The 16191-nt window shown below is 44.1% G+C and overlaps 1 protein-coding gene across 2 annotated transcripts in view; it reads right to left on the reverse strand.

Annotated features, from left to right (window-relative positions):
• Positions 1 to 209: 209 nt before the first annotated feature.
• The window catches only part of DYNC2I2 (dynein 2 intermediate chain 2), a 66414-nt gene continuing 50432 nt past the window's right edge, over positions 210 to 16191 (reverse strand). For both annotated transcript variants that reach the window (XM_073600078.1, XM_073600077.1), the window contains exons 4-9: positions 15433 to 15590; positions 9940 to 10049; positions 9572 to 9739; positions 5386 to 5618; positions 4073 to 4230; positions 210 to 526 (exon numbers count right to left, since the gene is read on the reverse strand). In XM_073600078.1, coding sequence (XP_073456179.1) covers positions 288 to 526; positions 4073 to 4230; positions 5386 to 5618; positions 9572 to 9739; positions 9940 to 10049; positions 15433 to 15590 — 1066 coding nt within the window. In that variant the 3' untranslated portion in view covers positions 210 to 287. The remainder of the gene's footprint in view (positions 527 to 4072; positions 4231 to 5385; positions 5619 to 9571; positions 9740 to 9939; positions 10050 to 15432; positions 15591 to 16191) is intronic.

The raw sequence follows: 16191 nt of genomic DNA on the forward strand, positions 1-16191 counted from the left end.
CAAAACTCACTACACAGAAAAGGCAAGTATAACATGTTTGTTGTTTTAAAAAAAAAAACAAAAAAAAAAAAAAAAAACGAGCCTTTACAATCACTTTAAGCCTGCCATAGATGGTTTGAACCTGCTGAAGTGGCTGAGTTTTGAACAAGAAGGAAAGGAAAACCTTTTAATTGGGATCACAGAAAAATTAGGCATTAATGAATATAAAATGTTATTTGATGAGCTTTTATTGATATCCGGTCTGTTTACATATAGTACAAATATGAGAACTGGAAGTCCCCTCTGGTTCAGTCAGTGAGCTTGCTGGCCATATCATCCAGTAGGGTCATCTCTCGGACTCCTTGCTCTGTAAAATCAGAACTTAGCTGCCATATCTTCACTGTGCCAGTTCCATCCCCGGCAGCCAAGACCCGGGTCTGTGCACGATTAAACTCCAGACAATAGACAGCCTTGCCGTTGTCTGTCTGCTCTATAACTAATGATGGCTTCTGGGTGCTTTTTCCAAGGTCAAAGAGCAGCAGATGCCCTGAGGAGAGACATTGCATGAATTGGTGCAGGGATACTGAAAATTATATTATAAAAATAAAAAAAGTTGCATTATAGAAAAATAAATAAAATAAAAAGTTGCACTGTCTGATCTTATAATTCTAGTTGCTTGGCTTTCTCTGGCTTCAATACCTTGTGTGCTACCCATAGTAAAAAGTATGCAAACAGTGAGGTCAAAATTCATCTGCATGGTTCTGTCAGGTTAGTCACTTAGAAAATTCTGAAGCCAGAGGATGAGCACAAGCACCAGGCAACTGGCATTTTCAGATCTCTTTCAAAGCTGACAGTTAAAAAAATCATCATTGGTCAAATTTTGTTTTTGTTTCCAGAAGATCTCCACACTACAGGCCATGCCTCTGCTGCAGCCATCATAGAAAGTCTGACCCCTGCTGCTTTCTTTAAAGTGGATGTAAACTCTTACATATACCTAGTGAAGCTACCAGCCTCAGCTGATACACAGATGAAACAAATCCATGTTTATACATGTTTATCTGCAGTCTTCTCTACAGCCATTTAAAGTCTAGAATTTATAAAGCTTGTCTGAGCTGTCAGAAAAAAAAGTTACATTTTGCAGAGCTCAGTGTGGAGTGCTCTGAGAGCTGATTGGAGGAAAGGGACTCCCCACCCGCCCCCTTTTTTACACAGCACACAGGAAAAGCGTTGAGACTTTCAATCAGATGGAGCTCCCTTCTGGTCACCTTTTTAGTCTTGGTGTGAGGAAAATTTGTAAAAAGGGACTCATGCTGATAGCAGAGGAACAAAGCAGCAGACAGGCACTTAGTACTTTTAACTGAGACATTTACACACTAGAGAGATTTGTTTTGTTTATATTTCAGACCTGAGGTTTACACAGTGGTGTATTTAGGTTTTGTGCTGCCCTAGACCAATTAAATTCATGCACCCCCTAATTTAAATATGACCCACCCTTCCTGTCAAGGCCACACCCCTTCATATTTAAGACCCACCCTATCATTTGTAAACCACACCCATTCCAGACCCCCACCCCCTCCATCTCCCCCCCTACTGCAAAAATCCCCCCTTTCAGCACAAATCCTCACCCTCATATAACCCCTTTCAGTGCAAATCCTCCTTCTCAGCACAAGCCCTTGCCACAAGCTCCCCTTTCCCAGCACAAATCCTCCCCCATCACTCCCTCCCAGCAAAAATCCTCTCCCATCTCCCCTTCCCAGCATAAATTCCCCCTCTCAGCAAAAATCCTCCCCCTCGCAGCATAAACCCCCCCCTCAGCAAAAATCCTCCCCCATCTCCCTCTCCCAGCATAAATATCCCCTCTCTGCAAAAATGCTCCCCCCATCTCCCCCTCCCAGCATAAATCGTCATTCTCAGAAAAAATCCTCCCCCATCTCAAACCAGTGCCTCCTTCTCCCCCCTCCCACAGCTGCTTCTCCTGTTCTGTAAGAGCAGCCCACTCTGCTGGGACTTGTAGTGCCCTATGTGGGGGGCTGAGATATGACAGCCAACTCTGCTGGGACTTGTAGTGCCCTCTGTGGGGGACTGAGGATTCCTCAGCCCCCCCCCCCCAGTCTAGAGCACTTTAAGTACCAGCATAGGAGACTGCCATATCTCATCCCCCCACAGAGGGCATTAAAAGTCCCAGCAGAGCGGGCTGCTATATCTCAGCCCCCCCCACAGAGGGCACTACAAGTCTCAGCAGAGCGGGCTGCCACCAGTCCTCCAAACACATCATTAGGAGACCTCAGCCTTCCACCCCCTGACACTCACTCCTTGGCTGTCATACACTCCTCCCCACTCTCTCCTTACAATGGTGTCCTACCTGAGTCTGGACGGCATCTCGCATCGTTTTTAGGGTGACCCCCCAAATCTTTGTCTAGTGTATGGATTTTGACCAAATCCTTTTGGGCTGGAGCACCCCTTCATTGCCTCTTATTAGTGTCCACCTGTGTCATAGGATGAGTCCTTTAATTCTCCCATTTAGAGGAGTGTATGCTCCCATGGTTCAAAGAAACAGGATCTTCCATTCTATGGATAGCGTAGGACCCACTAATTCGGGGTACTCTGTCGCAGTAAGTGGGCTTAGCACTATATGACCAAACCCTCGTATTTTTTGAATAGGTTCAGGTGTTTTTAACTAGCCTTGCAGTATAATTGTCATTTTTGTATGTGTGCGCTGTAATTTTTTTTTTTTCTTGGCTGCACCATCTCTTATGCATTTTTTAGGGTGTGCTCCTCAAATCTTTGTTTGGCTCCTGGACCCCAGCGCAGCACACAAGGCTGCAGATCACTCCACCACTGGTCAGGCCCCTCAGTGGCTGTGGGCGGTGCCGGCTGTATCTTTAGACTGGGCAATGGAGGATGCGGCCGCTGATGCTGCATGTGTGCACATGTAAATTGTACTTAAACTCTGGGATACGCCACTGCCCTTGAGAGGGGGAACGGATGGGGGGGGGGGGGGGCGGAGGAGCACACAGAGGGGGAATGGAGGAGGATACAGGGGACACTCAGGAATGATCGGTGTGGCAGTGGGGAAAGTTCTAATCACCAATCTCCCTGTGTGGCTTTCAATAAACCAGCTGAAAGCTGCAGAGGGGAGAGGAGGAGAAGTGGCTGTCCGCTTCATTTATTGAAAGCCACACAGGGAGATCGGTGATTATACCTTTCCCCGCCACCGCACCGATCATCCCTGAGTGTTCAGGTATCGGACTAGGCATCGAGACTATTTGCAGGAGTACAAGTACTCCTGCAAATGCTCGGTAACGGAACAACCCTAGTAAGTATACTTTGTCTGAGGTGTACTTACCCTTAGATTACAATGATTTCTCCTATGGCTTCAAGTCAGCATCCCTAGGAGGACCATAATCCAGTAGAGTAGATTGGATGAGCATTGTCTTCAAATTGTGGCCCTTTGCTTGCCCTTGGGGCACATTTCCTCCCACTGATATAAAAAACTTTTCCTCTCTCTGACGCCAACAATGGGACACTACTCCTCCAACTGACACCAATGATGGGGCACTATTCCTCCCAATGACACCAACGATGGGACACTACTCCTCCAACTGATGCGAACTTCGGGGCACTATTCCTCCCAATGACACCAACGATGCATTGTGTACTCCCACGTCACTACACTTTAAAACTTCTAAACCTCCCATTACCTTTTTCTGGAGGTGATGGAATCAGAATGCAGTGGGAGCTACAGAAAAAGAAAAAGTGTAATACTTTGCAAGTGGTCTAATCTGTCAAACACGCTGGTTAAGAGTCCAAGCTTGGCCCTACCCATTCCACCTTCTGACCTCTCGTATTGGTTACTAAGGCTGCCTATCACATTAAAAGACCAACAGGAAGGCTTTGGAAGGAGCGGGGCCAAATTACACTGGTACTGGAAGTGTTTCTTATGCTTAGCCTAAATTGCTCAGTATTATGACGAGTTTACTGTTGGCTTGTTCCATGCTAGGTCAGGTGACTTGTGCATTTCATTCTGCTCTTGCCTATGTACCAGGATTCATAAAAGCCCTTCATTAGTGCCTGTCTACACACCATTCCTTACCTTCACCCGAGGCTGCGGCAAACACCAGGGGCCGTACCGGGGACCAGCGGATGCTAAAGAGGTATTTCTGGGACAACTGCAGAGAGCTAAGAGGCTTTGACTGCAGCATGGAGTACAGGTGAGCATGTCCGTCTGTGGCCGCACTCAGGAAAAGGTTTCTACAATGACAAATGGCATTCACTGTTTACACAAGGTGGGCCAAAATGGTGATCACAGCTTAGGTGAAGATACGCCAATCGAGTTATTAAAAATGTAAAATGATATGAACTAAAATGTACAGTCTTTTTATAATGTGAGTTTTATCAAATTTGCAGTGAGAAATACATAGGCCGCCATGGTTCATTTCCTTAAAGTGTATCCAACGCTAAACCGTTTTTCTTTAGTTTTGAGTAGAACAGAAAAACAAACAGGGTTAGAATCCCTGCCAGGTTTAAACTCCTGCCTGTGTCCCTGCTGGAAAGATTCACTCTCTCTATTCATCCAGCTGTCACCAAAACAGGAATAGAGAAAAATTCATCCAATGGGGACATTTTTTCAGGTAACAGTTGTCAAAGACGGGATTTACCTAATTTTGGAGAGATTTCCCCTCACTTCCTGTTGTGTCCCCAAATGGGACCTACATATCCAAAATAAATAGAAAAAATCACTTTAAATACAGCATTTCTGATTTCTCAATTATGTACCGACATAATAAAAACAGAAAGTCCTGTGCTAGTACCCATACAATGCTTGGTTAGTAGAGCTCACAGGTGCTTGATCCACAGTCGCTCATCTGAGAAAGGTAATCCATGAAGATGATCCGCACAACCAGATGTTGCTCTAAAATCTTGCTTTTATTCAGAAAACCAGTGTACAAACGCAGATACTGTATCTGTATTTGTACACTGTGGTTTTCTGAATAAAAGCAAGAGTTTAGAGCAACATCTGGTTGTGCGGACCATCTTCATGGATATGTACCAACATACCAGCTGGTATACAAGAGGACAACACAGATCCAAGTCAAATGTCTCTTTTTAAAAACAATAGTCCTTTTCAGTTGTCCATTTTACTGCATTATAGAAGGTAGCAGTCCGGTGTATTATATAGCTAGTACAAATCTATGTGTTGCAGCTCAGCATACTTCTTTAATAAAATTAAACAAGCCTTTTTGTACCTACTGAAATGGAAATATACACGTGCAGTCTTTGTTTTCTAAATACACATTTCATACCTGACAAAGGATTCTCAGAGACCTATGGGTTTTATAATGAGACAGTAGCGCTTATAGGCTTTATAAAAAAAAGACAATGTAACATTTTGAGCCTGGAACACACCTGTGGAAGGGCGAGTAGTCCACGCTGTACACAGGACCTCCATGTGGGGAGAAGGTAAACTGAGCTGGAGCTTTAAGAGGAACGGAGGAAGCCAAGTTTGTAAGGGCCACTGTCTGTGCTGTAGAAGAACACTTCAAAAGGTAGCCTCCTTCAGAGCCAACAATGAACAGGCTGGGGTCAAAGTGTGAGGAGGACAGACACGTCACACCCACCGCAGTGTCACCTCGGCCATGCTGTCAAGAAACAACAGTGTCACAAAAAAATATTGCAGTTCAATTTCATGCTTCACAACCTGGTTTTTAGGGCAAGTGGAGACAGAGAGGCTAACTTATCAGACCTTTACCAGCTGAATGGAAGCTATGTTTTAGTTTTTTTACTCCAAACATCATTGTAGTGTGATGTCACTGTTCAGATGTTCGTTGCCATTAACAGCAGAAAAACATTTTTAATAACTTTGCATGCGACTTGATTTCTTCCTTTGCATAATATGGGCAGCATAGTGGCTAAGTGGTTAGCACATCTGCCTAGCAGCACTAGGGTTGCATTTTTGAAACCCAACACACTCTGCCGGAGGTTTGCATGTTAAACCCGTGCCTGTGTGGGTTTCTCCCGGGTACTCTGGTTTCCTCCCACACTCCAAAGACATGCTGGTAGGCCAATTGGCTCCTGTCTAAACTAGCCCTAGTATGTGTATGTATGAAGGAGTTAGGAACCTTAGATTGTAAGCTCCTTGAGGGCAGGGGCTGATGTGAATGTAGAATGTAGAATATATATATATATATATATATATATATATATATATATATATATATATATATATATATATAATTGTAATAAATAAAAAGATTTGTGTGCATGTTTGGGAAGGTTGTATGTGTGGGGTGAGTAGCTGGAAGATACAAAGCTGAGCAGGAACGCAAACATTCCCTGGTGGCAAAAAACAGGCGAGAGATCTGTTGGATTAACACTATATATATATATATATATTTTACACACACACACACACACACACACACACACACACATATATATATATATATATATATATATACACACACACAGTGGGGACGGAAAGTATTCAGACCTCCTTAAATTTTTCTTGTACAAAGGTTTTTATTGAACATAAGAATCAACAAAAAAATAAATAAAAAATCAGACCCCCTTAAATTTTTCATTCTTTGTTATATTGCAGCCATTTGCTAAAATCGTTTAAGTTCATTTATTTTCCTCATGAATGTACACACAGCACCCCATATTGACAGAAAAACACAGAATTGTTGACATTTTTGCAGATTTATTAAAAAAAGAAAAACTGAAATATCACATGGTCCTAAGTATTCAGACCCTTTGCTGTGACACTCATATTTAACTCAGGTGCTGTCCATTTCTTCTGATCATCCTTGAGATGGTTCTACACCTTCATTTGAGTCCAGCTGTGTTTGATTATACTGATTGGACTTAATTAGGAAAGCCACACACCTGTCTATATAAGACCTTACAGCTCACAGTGCATGTCAGAGCAAATGAGAATCATGGGGACAAAGGAACTGCCTGAAGAGCTCAGAGACAGAATTGTGGCAAGGCACAGATCTGGCCAAGGTTACAAAAAATTTCTGCTGCACTTAAGGTTCCTAAGAGCACAGTGGCCTCCATAATCCTTAAATGGAAGACGTTTGTGGCGACCAGAACCCTTTCTAGAGCTGGCTGTCCGGCCAAACTGAACTATCGGGGGAGAAGAGCCTTGGTGAGAGAGGTAAAGAAAAACCCAAAGATCACTGTGTCTGAGCTCCAGAGATGCAGTCGGGAGATGGGAGAAAGTTGTAGAAAGTCAACCATCACTGCAGCCCTTCACCAGTCGAGGCTTTATGGCAGAGTGGCCCGACGGAAGCCTTTGCTCAGTGCAAGACACATGAAAGCCCGCATGGAGTTTGCTAAAAAAACACCTGAAGGACTCCAAGATGGTGAGAAATAACATTCTTTGGTCTGATGAGACCAAGATAGAACTTTTTGGCCTTAATTCTAAATGGTTTGTGTGGAGAAAACCAGGCACTGCTCATCACCTGTCCAATACAGTCCCAACAGTGAAGCATGGTGATGGCAGCATCATGCTGTGGGGGTGTTTTTCAGCTGCAGGGACAGGACGACTGGTTGCAATCAAGGGAAAGATGAATGCGGCCAAGTACAGGGATATCCTGGACGAAAACCTTCTCCAGAGTGCTCAGGACCTCAGACTGGGCCGAAGGTTTACCTTCCAACAAGACAATGACCCTAAGCACACAGCTAAAATAACAAAGGAGTGGCTTCACAACAACTCCGTGACTGTTCTTGAATGGCCCAGCCAGAGCCCTGACTTAAACCCAATAGAGAATCTCTGGAGAGACCTAAAAATGGCTGTCCACCAACGATCCCCAAATCCAGGTGTGAAAAACTTGTTGTATCTTTCCCTAAAAGACTCATGGCTGTATTAGATCAAAAGGGTGCTTCTACTAAATACTGAGCAAAGGGTCTGAATACTTAGGACCATGTGATATTTCAGTTTCTCTTTTTTAATAAATCTGCAAAAATGTCAACGATTCTGTGTTTTTCTGTCAATATGGGGTGCTGTGTGCACATTAATGAGGAAAAAAATTAACCTAAATGATTTCAGCAAATGGCTGCAATATAACAAAGAGTGAAAAATTTAAGGGGGTCTGAATACTTTCCGTCCCCAATATATATATATATTTTTTTTTTGTATAGATGTATATACACTGAGAAAAATTATGTATCACTTATTGCTAGCCTTCTTCTGGGAATGGTAGGTGTGAAGTCAAAACTCCTCATTAGCAGGTTTAAAATGGAGGGTCAACAATGGCAACCCCCTTATTATCTCCTTACTTTAAGCAAAACTGAAGGCAAACATCTCAAAAATATGCCCCACTTTTCTCTTATAATTGCAATCAGCCTTCTTATGAACAGTTTAACACCTACTCCATGCCGTGAAATTCTGGGTTCCATCACCCTCCAACTGCATCAGCCAGTGCTATGCCATAAACATTTGTAGGATTTTATTTCGCATCCAAAAAATAGAGACATATGGGACCCAAAAATGCATAGCACAGAGCTGCCAAACTGATGAACAGGGTCAATAAGAGAAGTCCTATTTATACATCAGCACCTATACATCAGCCATCTTTAATACTGTTTAGTAGGCAAACAATTTCTTGCCCCCTCTCCACCCCCAGCACACCTCCCCATCCCCCCCCACCCCCAACACAACTTCGTACCTCTAGAAGACTTGTGTACCCCCGGCACTCTTCCATATCCACCAACACATCTTTGTACACTCTTGCACATCTCTGCCCAATATCCTCTCTATGCCCCCGCACACCTTTATACCCCCAACACACCCTTTTACCCACCAGCAAGTCCCTGCACCCCCCCCCCCCCCACACACACACACACACACACCTCTATACTCTCTGCAAGTCTCCATACCCCCAGTATGCCTCTGCATTCCCCCCAGTACATCTATGTACTCCCCCAGCACATCTCTGCACCCCCAACACACCTCCATACCCTCCTTACCACACCTCTGTACCTTCTGCATCTTATGTAACCCACCACATGTTTGCAATCTATTTAATACCCCATGGCCACATACTGTTCCATTCTATTTCTCGGGCTACTGTGGCTTCTCTGGTAGCGGTGGGAGTACACAGAGTGTTGGAGCCCACACAGAACTTTGTGTAGCTGGGTCACTAGTTGATAGGTAGCTACACTGCCCCGAACCTCTCACTCTTCACCTCCAGCAGCTTTGCCCATCAAAATCATTAACACTATCGACCCTAATGCAGAATGTACTCCTGCCACCAGAGAAGCCACAGAGCTGCCGGCCGAAGGCGCAGAGGGAGGGTCTGGGAATGGCAGCTGCCCATCAATCAAAATGTGCAGCAACATGGGACAATGAAAGCAAAAATGGCCATGTATGCTATGTGCAGGCAGCGCTGGCTCAAGGAGCAGCTGCTTTGGGCCCCACAACGATTGGGCCCTTGGCAGCTGCTCCTTTTGGTCTGCGTTAAAGACGGCCCTGATTCAAACCTTCTGGAGTTCTCATTTAAATATAAATGTCACCCAACATAATAGGTGCCTTCCAATTTCCAAGTTATGAGGATGTAAATCAGTGGTGCTTCATCTGCGTGGAGACCTTGTTAATCTTTGTGTTGCTGGGTATTTGCTGTGTAACAAGAGCAAATCCATCAGTGAGGACAAGCTGGCCATCCTTTTCCATCTGCCACATGAGGATCTTCCCATCTGTAGAGACGCTCAGCAATTGCAGCCGGTGACCTTGTGGCTGATCCTGCAGCCAACTCACCTACCAGGTGACAAGAACAGATCAGAGGTTGATTAGATGAGCCTGACTAGAGGATTGCTGTGGCCAGCTATTGTTAGTAAAAATCAGAGACTAGCTGGCATTTTTCTAGTGCTGTGCTTAAAATGAAAGCAAGCATTTGGTAGTTGTGATGATCTTGATTTTAGCAGATTACGAGGAAGCAGGACCTAAGCATGGATTACCTGGTACACAGCATCTGTATGGCTGTCTATGGAGAGCCCAGTCCTTCCAATCAATGGGTCATCTGCCCTACTGGTATCCCACACCAGAACTTCTCCATTATAAAGGCCACCTGGTGAGAAGAACGGGTTAAGCTCACATGGGGGAATTAAAGCTAAACTCCAGGAAAATAGCAAAATACACATAACTAATTAATCATTACAACGTACATAAACAAAGTGTACGTAGATGTGGTGATGCAGAATGACCTTGGTCTTTAGTTATTCTGAATAACTGATGGCCAAGGTCATTCTGTACCTGCACTGTTCCATCTGCCTATATGTTGTTGATGTTTACATCTCCCCGCAGGCCCTGAACAAGTCATTCATAGGCAGTGATGGCAATGCAGAATCACCTTGTCTTTCACTCATTAAGAATGCCTGAAGCTCGAAGTCATTCTGCGACCCTGGAAATACATTGTTGATGTTTACATTTCCTACCTGGTCCTGAATGAGCCATCCGCTAAGCTGCAACGGCACAGGCGCAGAATGATCTAGGCCTTCAGTAATTATAATTGAATTTTAGAATATAACTTGTTCCTGCTGGCTATTTTTTTGTAATTCCTTTATGTGTGTACCCCAAATTGCACAGTACAACCTAGGCAAAAATAACCTGCTGGCTATTTTGTCTTTATGGACCTTGCTTTGTGCACTGGTGCGCAGTCATGTTGGAACAGGAAGGGGCCATCCCCAAACTGTTCCCACAAAGTGGGCAGCATGAAATTGTCCAAAATGTCTTGGTATGCTGACGCCTTACGAGTTCCCTTCACTGGAACTAAGGGGCCAAACCCAACCCCTGAAAATTAACCCCACACCATAATCTCCCCTCCACCAAATGATTTGGACCAGTGCACAAAGCAAGGTCCATAAAACATATGGATGAGCGAGTTTGGGGTCGAGGAACTGGACTGTCCTGACCTCAACCAGATAGAACACCTTTGGGATGAATTAGAGTGGAGACTGCGAGCCAGGGTTTCTCGTCCACATCAGTGCCTGACCTCACAAATGTGCCTCTGGAAGAATGGTCAAACATTTCCATAGACACACTCCTAAAGGTGTCCCAATACTTTTAACAATATAGTAAATTATATATATATATATATATATATATATATATATATATATATATATATATATATATATATATAATGTAATACCTACACCACTGCATTTACTGCTGTTTTTATATTTGCCAGGAGAACAGCTTTGATGAAGACATAAATGCCTCTTATCACATGTGAGTCTCTCTAGAGAGTATGTGTGTAAACTTCTCAGTGCATAGATCTTACTGTTCATCAGATCTATTTTCAGTCCAGACAAAAACCTTTAGTAATCCCTCTGTTCTCTGCCCCACTCCCCGTCAAACTCTGCGACCGGGCATGGGATAATAGGTTTAACAGAACTAAAATTGCCAATACATTTTAAGAGTCCGTCCCACAGACACTGCAAAAGCTATAGAATAGCCTGGACAGCATGTCAGGGCACAAAGGCAGATGCAGAGGTTACAGATCTTAGCCACTTCAACCAAGACTAAAAACAATTTAAGATGGAATTCAACTTAAAATAGATTTAATCACTGCCTTGTCTGCATTTAATCCGCCACAGAACTAGCGTAATCCAGTCATATCATTAATACAAGTGCTACAGTCAGAGAAGAAAGTATTTGATCCCCTGCTGATTTTGTATATTTGCCCCCTAACAAAGAAACGATCAGTCTCTAATTTTAACGGTAGCTTTATTTTAACAGTGAAAGACAAAATAACTAAAAAATCCAGAAAAATCAATTTAAAAAAAAGTTATAAATGTACTTGCATTTTAACCACTTCAATACCGGGCACTTAGACACCTTCCTGCCCAGACCAATTTTCAGCTTTCAGCGCTGTCGCAGTTTGAATGACAATTGCGCAGTCATGCTACACTGTACCCAAACTAAATTTTTATCATTTTGTTCCCACAAATAGAGCTTTCTTTTGGTGGTATTTGATCACCTCTGCGGTTTTATTTTTTGCTAAACAAATAAAAAAAGACCGAAAATTTTGAAAAAAATAAAAGTTTTGCTTTCGTTTCTGTTAAACAAATTTGTAAATAAGTAAGTTTTCTCTTTCAGTGATGGGCACTGATAGGAACTGATACGGCGGCACCGATGAGGTGGCACCAATGAGCAGGCACTGATATGCGGCACTGATAGGCGGCACTGATAGGCGGCATTGATGGGTGGCACTGACATGCAGCACTGATGGGCACTTAAGGGTGGCACTGGTGGGCACTGAAAGGCGGCACTGCTGGGCACTGATAGGGTGGCACTGATAGGCGGCACTACTGGGCACTGATGGGCACTGATACGTGGCACTGATATGAGGCACCCCTGGTGGCACTGGCAGGCATTGGAGTGGGCACTGATTGGCAGCTGCCTGGGCACATAGTGGCATTTCCCTGGGGATCTAGGGGCATACCTGGTGGTCCAGTGTGGATGGCTTCCCTGGTGGTCCTGGGCGGCTTCCCTGATGGTCCTGGGCTGGATCCGAGGGGGGCTGTGCTGGTAAACAATCAGCACAGACCCCCTCTGTCAGGAGAGCAGCCGATCGGCTCTCCTCTACTCGCGTCTGTCAGACGCGAGTGAGGAAAAGCCGATCAGCGTTTCTTTCTATTTACATCGTGATCAGCCGTGATTGGACACGGCTGATCACGTGGTAAAGACTCTCCGTCAGAGACTCTTTACCTAGATCGTGTTGCAGGGTATCAGACTGACACCCCGCAACAACGATTGCCGCGATGCGAGCCCCAGGGGGCTCGCAGCGGCTCGATATTCCTGATCACGTCATATGACGTCCGGTCAGGAATATCAAACCACTTTGCCGCCGTCATTTGGTAATAGGGCGGGCGGCAAGTGGTTAATGAGTGAAATAAGTATTTTACTCCTTTGCAAAACATGACTTAGTACTTGTTGGCAAAACCCTTGTTGGCAATCACAGAGGTCAAATGTTTCTTGTAGTTGGCCACCAGGTTTGCACACATCTCAGGAGGAATTTTGTCCCACTCCTCTGCAGATTCTCTCCAAGTCATTAAGGTTCCGAGGCTGGCATTCGGGACCTCGAACCTTCAGCTCCCTCCACATATTTTCTATGGGCTTAGGTTCTGGAGACTGGTTAGGCCACTCCAGGACCTTAATGTGCTTCTTCTTGAGCCACTCCTTTGTTGCCTTGGCCATGTGTTTTGGGTCATTGTCATGCTGGAATACCCATCCACAACCTATTTTCAATGCTCTGGCTGAGGGAAGGAGGTTCTCACCCAAGATTTGGCATTACATGGCCTGTCCATCGTCCCTTTGATGCGGTAAAGTTGTCATGCCCCTTAGCAAAAAACACCCATAAGCATAATGTTTCCACCTATATGTTTGACGGTGGGGATGGTCTTCTTGGGGTCATAGAGGCAGCATTCCTCCTCCTCCAACACTTTCACCCAGTTCTCCTCTGAATCATTCAGATGTTCATTAGAAAACTTCAGACGGGCCTGTAAATGTGCTTTCTTGAGCAGGGGGACCTTGCAGGCGCTGCAGGATTTCAGTCCTTCATGGCGTAGTGTGTTACCAATTGCTTTCTTGGTGACTATGGTCCTAGCTGACTTGAGATCATTGACAAGATTCTCCTGTGCAGTTTGGGCTAATTCCTCACTGTTCTCATGATCATTGAAACTCCACGAGGTGAGATCTTGCATGGAGCCCCAGACCGAGGGAGATTGACAGTTATTTTGTGTTTCTTCCATTTGCGAATAATCACACCAACTGTTGTCACCCTCCCACCAAGCTGCTTGGCGATGGTCTTGTAGCCCATTCCAGCCTTGTGTAGGTCTACAATCTTGACCCTGACATCCTTACACAGCTCTTTGGTTTTGGCCATGGTGGAGAGATTGGAATCTAATTTATTGCTTCTGTGACAGGTGCCTTTTATACAGGTAACAAGCTGAGATTAGGAGCACTCCCTTTAAGAGTGCTCCTAATCTCAGCTCGTTACCTTTATAGAAGACACCTGGGAACCAAAAATGATGCTGATTGATAGGGGATCAAATACTTATTTCACTCATTGCAAGTGCAAATCAATTTATAACTTTTTTGAAATTTGGTTTTCTGGATATTTTTGTTGTTATTCTGTCACTCACTGTTAAAATAAACCTACCATTAAAATTATAAACCGATCATTTCTTTGTCAGTGGGCAAATGTACAAAATTAGCAGGGGATCAAATGCTTTTTTTTCCCCCTCACTGTATGCTGGCATCCCCAGATTTGCTTTGCCTATATCTACTGTTAACAGCCTGAATTCCAACTGGCAACATCATGCCAATACTAATGTGTATGGTAGTTCTTGCTGGAATTTGTCTTTATTGTCTGACACTCTGTAGGACATTAAATAAATATACTGACACTGCTGACCTCTCCTTCTAAAAATGTTCATCGTCTGGCTTCCATGCTTCTGCAAGTTACTTTCTATGCCCCAGGGGCATCCCTAGATCCCTGGTACATGCTCACCAAGGGGCTTCACCACTGTGCTGAAATGGAGCACTGCTATTTAGTAATTCAATGAAATCAAAGCTTTTGGCTGCTGGCGTACTTCTACTAGATTGCTATTTAACGGGTGACATTCACAAGTTCTGAGGGGGTGGAAAATTAGGAATCTATAGGGTGCATCCAGTATTCGGGAATTCCCCAGGCACACAGAAAAGAATCCACTGAATAAGGGACAGGATGTAAGAGAAACTCCCTTATTTCAGAGAAAAGAAGAGTTAGAGACCTGCTCAGGCTTTTATTGCTGTCTGCGTCCTTGCTGGGGACACGATTAGGAGGAAATCTACAGAATGGGGATACAAAGGTTCTAATGCCGCGTACACACGGTCGGACTTTTCGGCTACAAAAGTCCGACAGCCCGTCTGACAGACTTTCGGCGGACTTTCTAACGAACGGACTTAACTACACACGATCACACAAAAGTCTGACGGATTCATACGTGATGACGTACGACCGGACTAAAATAAGGAAGTTGATAGCCAGTAGCCAATAGCTGCCCTAGCCTCAGTTTATGTCCGTTGGACTAGCATGCAGACGAGCGGATTTCTGGGTCTGGCGGAGTTACAACGTAAAGATTTGAAGCATGTTCCAAATCTAAAGTCCGTCATATTTGCGACTAGAAAAGTCCGCTGAAGCCCACACACGATCAGATTGTCCGCCGGCTTTGGTCCGTCAGCGTCCGTCGGACCAGTCCGGTCGAAAAGTCCGACCGTGTGTACGCGGCATTACTCTTCTCTATCTAAAATCTAAAATAAAAAAAAATAAAGTTTGGCTGAATTTCCAGTACCAAAACGCCTTCTTTTAGAGACTAGTCTAAGCTTGGTAACTTTATCCTAACTGATGTACTTTAATAGTTTGACAGTGCTTCCAAATGAACAAACCAAATGGTCAGACTCACCCGCTATAATGGATGGACGAGAGGGATAAAATGCTAAACACATAGCTGAACTAGACACTTCTAGAACCACATCGGGGTGGTTAGGGTTGAAGCCACTGCGGTCCAGATTCCACGTACAGACATATGACTTTTCTGTGCTCCAATCTCCATCTGCTAACCTAGCCGTCAAAAGGGAAAAATGAGGCAAAGATTCAACATACAAAACATACCTAATAAATAGTTAGGACTCCACTCTGTAGGTGAAAGGAACATATATAAATAAATGTGCTTATCAATACTTTTTAATCCTGATTGACCTTCCATTAACATGTGGAAGTACTGTGGTCACATAGTAGTAAAGTTATTCAGATAGAAACTTTCCTCATCAATATACATAAAGAGATGTGAATGATATCATTTTTAAAAGAGACGGAGTTTTAAAGCGGAGGTCCACCCTAAAAATAAATTTCACATTAGTAGGTTCCTTTTAATGTAAAATAAATAATTTTGTTAAAAAAACATTTTTTTACTTGCCTGAAAGTGCCTGTTACTAGGCAGACTTCCTAATCTGCTTACTTCCTATTCCGCGGTGGACCTACTTTTCTTCCTGACTCGCCAGGCCTCCTGGGAAATGAGTGTCATGATTTCCCAGGAGTCTGTGGTCATTACTGTGTATCGGCGCTACGAGTGCCGGTTAACAGCACATGCGCGAGATCGAGGGGTGCATGCTGGTTACCCAGCATGCACCTCTCTCAGGAAAACAAGGAAGAGAAATCAACT

This window comes from Aquarana catesbeiana, linkage group LG09 (genome assembly GCF_042186555.1).
Source record: "Aquarana catesbeiana isolate 2022-GZ linkage group LG09, ASM4218655v1, whole genome shotgun sequence".
NCBI classification, from domain to species: Eukaryota; Metazoa; Chordata; class Amphibia; order Anura; family Ranidae; genus Aquarana; species Aquarana catesbeiana.